The sequence below is a fragment of the Rhineura floridana genome, chromosome 3 (assembly GCF_030035675.1).
Source record: "Rhineura floridana isolate rRhiFlo1 chromosome 3, rRhiFlo1.hap2, whole genome shotgun sequence".
NCBI lineage: Eukaryota > Metazoa > Chordata > Lepidosauria > Squamata > Rhineuridae > Rhineura > Rhineura floridana.
The window spans coordinates 84005405-84017502 of NC_084482.1; the positions used below are offsets into that span (position 1 = coordinate 84005405).

At 38.6% G+C, this 12098-nt stretch overlaps 1 protein-coding gene across 13 annotated transcripts in view; it reads left to right on the forward strand.

The window, feature by feature from the left end:
- LOC133380132 (teneurin-2) overlaps nucleotides 1–12098 on the forward strand; it is a 995941-nt gene that overhangs the window by 546878 nt on the left and 436965 nt on the right. For all 13 annotated transcript variants that reach the window (XM_061616787.1, XM_061616792.1, XM_061616791.1 and 10 more), the window contains one exon: nucleotides 217–451. In XM_061616787.1, coding sequence (XP_061472771.1) covers nucleotides 217–451 — 235 coding nt within the window. The remainder of the gene's footprint in view (nucleotides 1–216; nucleotides 452–12098) is intronic.

Consider the following 12098-nt stretch of genomic DNA (forward strand, 5'->3'; position numbering starts at 1 on the left):
GGTCAGGCGTCTGATTATGTTGCAAGGCACTGTACTTTATGTACGCATGGTATGTTTCCGAAAGTTCTGAAGTTTATCCATTTCCTTTAGAATGCAGTCCTAAGAACACTTACTTGGTAAGTGGATCATAGTTTTGAGTTACAGAGTTTAGGTTTGATTGTTTCCCAAAATATTGGGAAATTCAGAGATACTTATTAATTCTCTTTTCCCTTTTAGGCCCTTCAAATCATCACAGCCAATCAACTCTGAGACCACCTCTTCCACCACCTCACAATCATACTCTATCCCATCATCACTCCTCTGCCAACTCCCTCAACAGAAACTCCCTAACAAATCGACGGAACCAGATCCATGCGCCAGCTCCTGCACCGAATGATCTAGCCACCACTCCTGAATCTGTTCAGTTACAGGACAGCTGGGTGCTTAATAGCAATGTGCCACTTGAGACCAGGTAGGCTATCAAGAAAAGGTTCAACTTTGGTGGAATTGCCTGAAAGGCAAGTATTTGAATAGCATTGACCTAGTTCACACATAACACTAAGCCAAACCTTGGCGTAGCATGAATGTGCAATTTTCCAGAGCAAAGTTTGTGGCTGCTGTGTTCCTCCCCAGCCCTACCCAGGGCTAAGCTATGTTTGGCTTAGCATTAGGCCTGAACCCAGGCTTGTGATTTGTCTCCCCCAAACATACTACAACCAGTAAACAAGGAAAAAACAAACCTTGGTTATAGCTTGTAGTTTATCTGGAGTGAGACAAACCATAAGCCCAGGTTTGGATGTAATGCTAAAACAAACTGTGACTTAGCCCTGGGTAGCTCTATAGCATATGGCAAGGGATGAGCGCAGAGGCCACATTCTTTGTGTATTGGCTCATTTGTGCTAAACCCAGATATAGCTTACCGTTACATGTTAACCGTATTAGTGTATGCATCTAGTTAGCTGAGAAGATTTCCTGGATTGCTAACTACAGTTTGGATTTTTTTTTTCTGATAAGGGACAATTGTATTTTATTTGGGATTTGGTTACTCGTAATTAAATTATGTCAAATTATATTTAAGTGCTTCCTAAATATATAGACATGATCTAACCAGACATTAAACATTTTGAAGCGCCATTTATTCCAATGGGAAAAAATTTAAGCATGTGCTTAAGTTAATAGGATTTCAAATGTTTCACTTTGACTGAATTGCACTTATAGGAATGACATGTGCTAGTAAGGAAAATGTTACAAATAAAATAATATACCTTAATGGAAAGAGAATTATTTAGGTGTGTTCTGTTAATTAATTTTTCTCCTGAAGTAATTCAGCCAAGTACTGTATTGAAATTCTACACTATTCATTTAGTAACAAATGTTGGTCAGTTCAGCCTGTCCTTGTTCACTTTATTTGAATACCAATTTCACCTTTAGACAGTTCTTGTGTATCCAACAAATAGAACTGATGTCACATATTTTATTCTAAGGTGCAGGAGGGTGTTATAAAGGTATATTGACTATTACTGATAAATTATGTATTTGGTTCTCCTTGAAGTAATAAACAGACTAATTGGAAATTAAGTGTTTTGGGAGACCTGGAGAAACAGTCCCTGATTCTAGATTGACAGAACAATAATTTAATTTATATTTCATACAACGTTCAGGCTCACTTAAATCCCTCTTGTACATGCTGTCAGTTTGATGCCTGTGGGGCAAACAGTAATGTTTTAAAGGCGCTGTGCTTGTTAACTGGTGACACAAAGAAAAAGCTTTCCACAGTTTACTGTAACATGGTGCCGGGGTACCAAACTAACAGTGGGGGTATTATATGAGGCAGCAAGAATTACAGAGCTGCAACAGTCCAAAGTAGGCAACTGTTTACACTGTTTGTTTCAGTAGATGTGCACATAACCTATAAGAAACAGTGAAAGGGATAGTCCAAACAGCAACAAAGTACTAAGGTTTGACACAAGCTGAAGAGAGGAAATGGGGTGTTTACTTGGGGAAACATGAAATCTAATTAATCAGGCACTCAGATATGGAAGAAGGAGATTAGAACTGTATATAACTCATTAAGATCTGACACCTTTCTGCTGCTGTAGTGATTCCCTGGCAAGGTTTTGCCTAGAGAATCCCAGGTAAAGTCTTGGGACTGATGGGTAGACAGGACATAATAGGTGGCCCCTACATATCTATGGCTTATTATGGGAAAAATTTGTGGTAAGGTTTAACCATTAATGATTAATTGCTTTCACTCTTGACATTAATGTCCTTGAATACTGGAGAATATTTAGGAATATTTATATTGGAATTGAAAGAAAATAACTAGGATTTCATGATTAATCTTTGCATTCTGGAATTTAAAAGAGTTTCCCCACTAAGTTCCATTGCCATTGAGTTGTTCTGAGTCTTTTTTAAAGAAAACAACCCCCCCAACCCCCAATAAGGGCCAAGGGAAAGGAAAGAAATCAGATTCTAGAGGCAACCACAGATACAATAAGTGAATATAGACTCAACTACTGAATCCCCCAGAGCATATTTCTTTGACTCAAGAAGGTTGCAAGGGATAAGGATGTATTGGCAAGCTTCCCATGCCTTGTTATTTGGTGCCAAATTTGTTGGGAATAAGTCAGCTACATGAGAGCCAGTGTGGCGTAGGGGTTTGAGTGTTGGACCACAACCTGGGAGACCAGGGTTCGAGACACAGTCATGAAAATCACTGGGTGACCTTGGGCCAGTCACTGCCTCTCAGCCTCAGAGGAAGGCAATGGTGAACCACCTCTGAATACCGCTTACCACAAAAAACCCTATTCATAGGGTTGCCATAAGTTGGAATCGACTTGGAGACAGTCCATTGCCATTTTCCAAGTCAGCTACAATTTGTGGCTGAATCTTGGATAGCAGAGTGGTTCTGGCACTTATTGCTGAGAATTGCACTGATGAAAATTCTGATCCTATTTTGACCCACTGAACGTTCCTTTTTTTAGTGTAACCATTTCTAAAATTAGATTGCAAAGGGTTATGAAGCATCTTACTATTTCAGAACATGGTTGATGTTTACCATGCTGGCTGTGGATGAACATAACTGACTGTAAAAGTTAATGTGGGCTGAGCTCTATGATGCATTCTCTCATTCACAAGATGAGGCATTTGCTGAGTTATTCATGAAACTGGAACCCTAAGAATGTAATTTGTAGGGGCATAAATGTGATGTGCTATGATCATAACTTCATTTTACTCAGAAGTAAATTGAATTTAAAGTAACAGTAAAAAGGTAACATGGTTTCTTAGAGTTCTCCATGAGACTGTTGACATTTACAAAGCTTTAAGTGTTCTTAATTTCTTGTGAAATAAACTAAAATTATGTCACCTGATCCCAATATATCCATATCTTTTAAAATCAATCTATAGTTAGTTTTCTCCTTCTACAGCTATTTCCCCTATAAATATTTATTAGCAAAAGCAGAAGAACAATTGAACACATTCACCCGAAATCTTGCTTTATGGCTTTTCCTTATTTCATTGACATTGTAATCCCAGATGGCCACAGACTTTTCACATGGCGCTGCACTTTAATTTTACAGTTTTCTTAGACTTCCTTGAAATGTGGCAGGTTATTAATCTCAGTATTGGGACTTTTCAATAGATCTTATGATCTATGCTGCACATTTATTAGGAAGAAGAGTTTATTTTGATTATGTTCTGTTCACTTTCCCCCTTTGTGAACATGAAATGATCCAATTGTGTGTGTATCCTCTACCCAGATATCTAGAGTTGGGTGTTGTAATGAAATATATATTTTTCCCTTCCAGGTAACACAAAATGGTACAATTAAGTATACAGAACCTCTCCCTAGACATTTAGCATTTGGTTTCCTTTAGCATTTGCAAACTCTTGGAAACTATAATAGTGTTTCCTTGGAAGTAGGATAGTTCTCGTGGGAGAACAGGCATATCCATAACTAAAGCTATGTGACTATGCCAAGATGCTGTATTTCACTTCTTCAGTTGTTGCTGTTTCACTGTTAGGTACAAAACTTTGTACTGTTGTTGTTTAATCTGGTTATTGTCTATTTGAAACCGATTTCCTCTTTGCAAACCCCCCACATTTTCTAGTTTTTTCATGACAGTTTATTGCAACTTAAATAGCTATTTTTATTGAGGTAAACGATGAGCAGCCTGATACAAAATATTCAGATTTAGATAACACAATTTGACATTGACTGGAGAACCAGTTTTTTTTAATTGAAAGGCTTAATTGCTTTACAATTTTCATCATGAGAGCTGTAGTGATGGTACTATGCTTTACACTGCAAGTTTTCATCATCACTTTCAATATATTAGGCTCCTTTGTTGTGGAAACTGCACATGGGCTATTTGCAGCTGCCACTCAAAAACATAATGCGTCATAAATTAGGGTAACCCAAAAGCTATTATAGATTTTCTTTGAAAGGATATTTGTCAAATATTGCATGATGTCCTAATGCCAGTTTTGATGCCTACCTGGTGTTATTTATATTGGTATGATTTAAGTCTGCATTACTGTAATTAGCAGTGCTTTAATCTGGAGAGAAAGAAAAAAGTTTAAATAGCAAGATAAATTAGGGCTGTTCTTGAGCACTGCAAGATTATTTTTCTTTCCTTTTTTCAAGTTACCAATGTTTTGCACAAGTTTAAATATTTGTTTCTTTCGTTAATGAATTTCAAACAATTGGCAGATAGTCGCTTCTAGACTTCCAGGGAACTTAGAATAGCATGAAGGTTTTTTTTTTTAAAAAAAAACCCTCCTTTTGTCGTATAAGCCATAAATTCCTACTCAGTCATGAAGCTCACTGGGTGACCTTAGGGCAGTCACTTTTTTCTCATCTTAACCTTCATTAAAAGGTTGTTGTGAGGATAAAATGGTGGAGGACCACTTATGCGGCCTTAAGCTCCTTGGAAGGCAGGCAGAATATTAACAACATAATACATAAATAAATAAATAAAATTTCATTCTGGTCAAATCCTAACCCTAGTAAATGTGCACAATGGTGTGAGGGAGGCTTGACTTGTTGAAAATTGCTACTATAGCTCTGTTCAGTTTATTCATGTGAAGGCAATCACACCATGTACAGAGGGGATGCATTGACAAGTCTGCCCCTTGAACATCAACTTCTTCTTTATAGCCCTTCATGAGTTGGAGGGTGAATTTCTGAAGCAATGAGCTTCCTCTATTCATGGAACCTTCCCACACAATTTAGAACCCTCAATTGCATGGGGAGCCTCCATGAGTCCACTTTAGAATTCCCTCTCCAATTTGTGAAGGGCTGTAAAAAAAGAGATGTCTTACTGGAGGGGAGGAGGCTTGTCAGCACCCCCCTTTCCCTTTCATGATTATATTTGCACAAGTAAATTTGACACCTGAATAGTTCTTAGAGTTTCCTATTGAAAGCAGGATAAATATATATTTGCAGTTTTTGTGTACATCTATTCTTTTGCTCACATTTTGTTGGGGGGTATTATTTCTGGATTAATTGGCCTGCTGCTGGCTTTTATGTGTCAGGCAGTTAATGATGAGCTTTTTGAATTTAAGAGTATTTTAGAGGTGGAATGACTTACTGAGGTTTTTCTGACAATCAAGAAAGGTATGTCCTACTGGTGATTTGAACAAGCTTGAGAGTCTGCCCTTCTCTCCGGGGAAGTTGTGAGGCTTAACTCATTAATTAACATGAGTAACTTTCATAGTCTCCACATTCAAACAAAACAAAAAACACAACCGTCTACCGAAGGACAACATATTATTAGCAATATTGATAAAGTAAATAACAAATATGTGGTATGCTGGAATATGATAGTTATTGTCAAGAAGCACTATGAGTACAGAAGGAATCTGACAGCTCGATTTAAAAAATAATCTTCCTTCTCCAGATGTAGAAGTACAGATTGAACTCAAAGAGAATTGCCTGGAGCTTAATGTTATTTTTGTACCTGTTAACACACAGTGGGACACTTCTTTTACTCATTGTAGGTACACACAGATACTTGCCAGCTCATTGCATTCTTTTCTGAAAAAAAATCTCAGGATGATTTACTTTATAATACACTGATCCATGTGTATGTATCTTGACAACAATCCAGAGCTTTTCCCATAAGCTGTTACATTACAGGAGCACTATGTGAACTGTAAAGAAGATCACTTCTAGGTTCTTTCTAGGCAGTTAATGCTAGCCATAAGATCAACATGAACCTAGAACCTAGAAGTAGACACATGTTTGTAGGTAAGTGGCAATTTGATTCACATCATGGCAAACATATATCAGTGGCTACTAGGGAAGAAAGTCCTCAACGGCAGAACAGGCGGAGGATAACATTGTGTACGTTACAATGGCTGTGAAGGCAGATGAAGGCTGCAGCAGATCAAAGCCTTTTTCTGTCAAGATGCCGATCTCCCCACATAAAACAAATTCACGCACAGGCGTCTTCCAACCAAATTATCTTGGAAGACAATCTTACTCAGTCACAAGTGATTGCCAGCCACTAGGGATAGAAAGGTCTTTCCATTTTAATTCACTCAGTTTCTCATTTTTCTAATCTTAAATTCAGTTCTCTACATTTCTGCAGCAATTTGCGAATTTTTAAAAATCCTTATGAAAATTCTCCAGCATTTTAGTGCAAATTTCTCCTAATGAGCACATTTCTGTAGGCAGTTTTGACAAATGTATACATTTTTGCAAGTCATTTCTCATCATTTCATGCATTTTTGCATGTTTTCACTCATATATTCATTTTTTCTGCACACTTTCCCTTAATATATGCATTTGTGTAAACATTGGTTGGCAAACTGCATCACAAAATTTGAATAAGTGCAAATTTTGGAGGATGGCTGTGTTTCGGTTCTCATACTGCTTTGGAAAGTGCAAATTTGATAGATTTGTGTTCAAATGCAAACTGAATCAAAATTCTTGCATATTCCTAGTGGCTAGTTATGTGGTGTACTTCCTCACAGTTGACTATTATTGCATGCATTTGTGGTCAGTGGACCATTATATTCATGTACATATTAGTACGCACATAAACCAAATAATACAAACATGCACTGTGTTGTGAATTTGAAAAGCGTCTGTGTTCACTGATTTCTCAATCCCTGCTATGTGGCAATATACATGTGCCTTCCTTGAGGCAAAATCAAACTTTTTGACTAACTAGGTGAAGACAATTCCTCTATAGACCTGTGAAGTTACACAGGAGTACGTGTCAGCATTTCTGCTATTGAAAGAAAAACAGCAGCACTGCTGTAGAAAATGAACTAGTTCTCTGCAGTCTTACCACTTATCTAACCATGTGATACTATAGCAGCTATTCCCTTGTCCCTCTACCTCATTTAAGATATTTTCTTAGCACACCTATGCCCCTTTAGGTTCAGTTGAATGTTTTGACCGAACCAGGCTCCTACAGGCTGACAACTGCCTTTTACTCTAACATGCTACTTTCCTGCCAGGCCACTTTCAAATGCATGTCCAACTTTGTCTGTGTTAAGAGATCCAAGATGGCAGTGACAAGCTATTCTGGAACTTAAGGCACCACACATGACAGTCTGACTTAACACTTGCATTTTTAAAAAGCTTTGCCTATGGGGCTAAGGAACCAGCATTTAAGAAGTCAACAACCATTGGAAGACTGGTATGCTACGCTTTAGATGATATTTTGCTAGAAACTTGTTTGCTTCTGAAAGGCTGCAGAATGTGCTTCAGTAGGTATTAAGTGCCATGATATATGTTGATTCTAAATTATTGTTTCTCTGCTTAATGGCATTTCATTGTCTACCAAACCATGAACGGTTACTTGAATATTGATTATATCTGCAGGCCAGAAAACATACTGAAACAGCAAGTTGTGTCTGTCTTCTGCATCCGTGGGCATATGCTTGTGTGGACAAAGGAGATGCATCTCCATATGTTTGTACTTACAGCTTATCTGTGCATATGTTTATCTGTCTGGAGACATGCGCTTGAAATAGAATTTTAATTCTCTATTTCATTCTTTAATTACTGAATTCAAGCTTCTTCACACATGCTATTTTTCCTACATGAGTTTAGGAGGAAAAGCATACCTCTGTATATATCATGAATTTATATATCATGATTAGGAATATGTCTATTTTATCATGTACACACATGTTGAGAATCTGTTGCCAGTTGTGGTTTCCAATACATATATATGCAGTAAGATAGGCTTGTGTGCAATCTTTACTCATGAAGATATGTGGCTTATCAGGGCCCACACAAACTTGCAGGTTCCTGGGGAGAAGATCACAATTGTTTTGCTCTTTCCTGGTTCTTTTTGAACCAAGGTTTGGTTTAGAGTGTTGCCCTGAACCCAAGTTCATGGTTAAGCTTTCTCCTCATTAACTGCGAGCTGTTGTCAAGATTTGTTGTTGGCTATAGCTTGAGTTACTGAGGAAAGAGCTTAGGGACAACATGCTCAGCTCAGTATGGTGCAGTAGCAAAAAAAATCAGGGAGAAGCAAAACAACTGTGATCTCTCCAGAAGCCCTCATGTTCCCACATTCCTGGTAAGCCATAGTTTCACTTACCTTGTTGTGCAAACTAGGCTGTTGTCATCTTTGCAGGGCAATATTGACATCCAAGGGAACTCTTGAAAGACAGTGTAGGACAGGGATAGCCAGTGTGGTGTCCTCTAGATGTTGTTAGACTACAACTCCCATCATCCCTGACCATTGGCCATGTTGGCTAGAAGTTGGAGTCAACAACATATGGAGGACACCCTGTTGGCTACACATGGTATAGGATGCTGTATTTTAAGGAAAGCTGTGTGACCCCACCTTGAGAATAGACCTTTACTCACCTCCCTAATATCCTCTCTTTGTTCATCCATTACTGGACCATCTAGGTATGTGAGGTTCTATTTAACCCCAAATATTTTCATGGACAAAACACACAGTGTAGCTGTCTTTGGGTATACTGCTCATGTGCAAATCCTACATGCAAGCAGGACAAGCACACTAGGTTCTGACCCCATATTTCTATCCCCATCACTCTCCATGAGTTGGAGGGCCAAGTCTGAATCAAGATGCCTCCTATATTCAGAGTTCTAAATTGTGCAGGAAATAAGTAGAGGCTCCCCAGTTCAGACTTTGTCATCCAACTCGTGGAGGGCAATGAGGATAGTGATGCAGGGGCCTTAGCGTGGTATGGTTGGACCAGTTCACTCTGCTTGCATGTGCGATTTGAATGCAAGCAGCATGCCTAAAGAGGGCTGAAGACATCAGCAAAACAGGCAATTTAGAAAACAAAACAAAAGCAACTATAATTCTAACATCTTTATTGTTACTCAGCATTTATGGAATAGTGTTGCACTGGCTCTAAATTGTTTTTTAGAAAATTACTTGGTTAAGAATTAGGATCCATACGCTTATAGCTGAATTGGAGCAATGATAAATTGTAGTTTCCCTAGATGTCTGATTTCTGATCTCTCCCCTCTGGGTAGAAAATAACTTCCCCCACCCTGGACATTTTGGGGGAAGAATTTTTTTCTTTGGGCCACTTGCCAGATTTCGGACCAACCAGTATAGAAATTAGTTTTGCAGCTATTCCTTCCAAATTACATGCTAATTACCAAAGGCATTTGATAATAATTTATCATCAAGGGGTTTGCAAACCATGCTCACAATTATTATAGTGGTGGTTATTTATTTTTAATAATAATACCCTGCTTGTCAGGCTACAAATCCTTCTAGGGTAGCTTACAAGTAACATTAATGGCAATATATTAATAAAGTCACAATAAACATAAGCCAGGGGTCACCAACATTTTTCAACCAGGGGGCACATATTTATTTTTGAGAGGGATGAGGGCACCAGTCACAAAATGGCTGCTCTGGGGGGCAGCAGTATATGACATGACTTAAAATTAGAGAGTACAGTCATCACTAGTATCCCCCGCCCCCTTGGGGCAACCTCATGTTTACCACAGGAAGGCAGCCACATCCTGTTGGTCCTGATTGTGGAACCGTTAATGGCACAAGAACCCTGTTTTCCCCCAATGCGGTCTCTAAACCAATGCATAGGCTCCCATAATGTACCATCTTACCTGGGAGAAAGTCCTATTAAACACAAAGAGCCTTACTTCTGAATTAGACATGTATACCATTGTACTGTAAGTAAACTATACAGTGAATTCTTAATTCATGCCTGGATATCGACTCCTGAACAGCATGAGACATGCCTGACAAACTTTTTACAGTTTGTATTTGCCATTTGGGGAGGGGGTCTTCAATATCCTCCCACAGCACTCTCTCAAAATTTGAAATGTGCCCACTGGTTCAAAAAGATTTGTGACACCTGTTCTAGGGAGCACCTGATGTCGGAACCCACCACAGGAAAGATGCATCCTGGTTGGTAGGGGGAGAAAGGAAGGACAGACGACGGAGATTTCAAGGACTACTAGAAAATACAAATCTGGACAACTACACTAAAGGGGAGCTGGAAACAGAAGCACTTTAGGACCCCAGGGATTCTTACTGCCTGGTGTCAAAACAACTCACTTATCATTCACAGTTCCGACTTCACTCATTGGCTAAAAACACTGACAGGGCAGAGCAACCAGGCTAGCTCATTTCACAGTAATTGCTTAGAAGGGTACCTGCACATTTTCCTTCATAGCCCTTTTTTCTTGAAGGGCTAGAGACTTACTTTTTGTTTTAAATGAAAGCTCAGAGTCTGGGGCCCCAGTCTGGAAGTGGCAATTAAGGTTTGCAACCCCTGGTGTAAATCATTGTTGGTAATAGAAGCACTGTAAGGGAGGGGTTAGTCCATCTGAAGCTAGCAGTGATGTCTCCTTTTCCTTTGTCCCTCTCTCACCAGAAAGGTGGGTAAGAAGGAAACTAACTGCACAGTGGGGAGGATGGAGAGGGAAAGTCGCTTTCACATGATTGGTTCCTGAATTGCAAAACGTTGGTCAGGACCAGGATTCTGTTCCAGGCTTAAATGAGTACACATTGTGAATCAGCTCAGTGCTGTTAAGCAACTTCTACCAGAAAGGTTTTATCTTCATTGAAATCAGAGTCTGTCAATATAATGCTAATAAGAAAAGAGTACCCTTGCTTCCTTTCCTGCCCTGCATTGTAAACCTAGGAAGGTTATGCTCTTTGGCCTTTTGTTCTGGTTATGATTTTTGCCCTCTGAAATTATTGTTATTTATTTACTAATCTAGTTGCAAATGGCTGCACGTTACTGCTTACGTCTCGACAGACTGTTACAAAGGAAAGTATTATTATTATGCTGTTTACTATATTTTTGCTAAAATACCTAAGATATCAATCCCATCTCGCTTCCAAGGAGAAAAAGCTGCTGTCCTAGAAAATTACAGCTTCAGGAACACAAAGAGTGCTGCTAGCTCTCCACGTGTGCTCCACACTTTGTAGACATGACTCATGCTTAGTATTCTTTTTCAGTATGCTATTACACAGATTCTCCTCTTTCCTGCATTTCATTATGACTTCTAATCTGACATCCTCTATAACCAACCTTTCTTTCTGTAGTGTTTAGTATCATATGCCACAGCCATTGATTTTTGAAGAAAAGGAATGGATTAATCTCAGTGCTCAGGAAACAAAGAACAGGTATCATTGTTCTAAGGACTAATAATGCTCATAAGCAATGTACAAATATTTGACTACTTTCCTTTCTTTCCTTTTCTACCTTTTACCACTTAGATCTTTCTTTCTTTCTTTCTTTCTTTCTTTCTTTCTTTCTTTCTTTCTTTCTTTCTTTCTTTCTTTCTTTCTTTCTTTCTTTCAGTTCTAGGCTTCTTTCTTTCTTTCTTTCTTTCAGTTCTAGGCTGTTCCCACACACGTGTACATCATTTTATTATTGTATGCTTAATGACTCATGGTTGAATATATACCATCTCTTCTTAGTCGTAGGGAACAAAGCACCATTTCTGCATGATTCCAATTTCCCCCCAAATGGTTTATATGAGAATAGCCTTCTGTGAAATGAATCCTTTTTGTGTTCTTATGATGAGACTGCAAGCTATGTAGTGTGCATGCATGTGCATATATAGAGATTTCACATTTGTATGTTAAATACTAGGGTTAAATACTAGCCAAACCTAATTTTCCTAG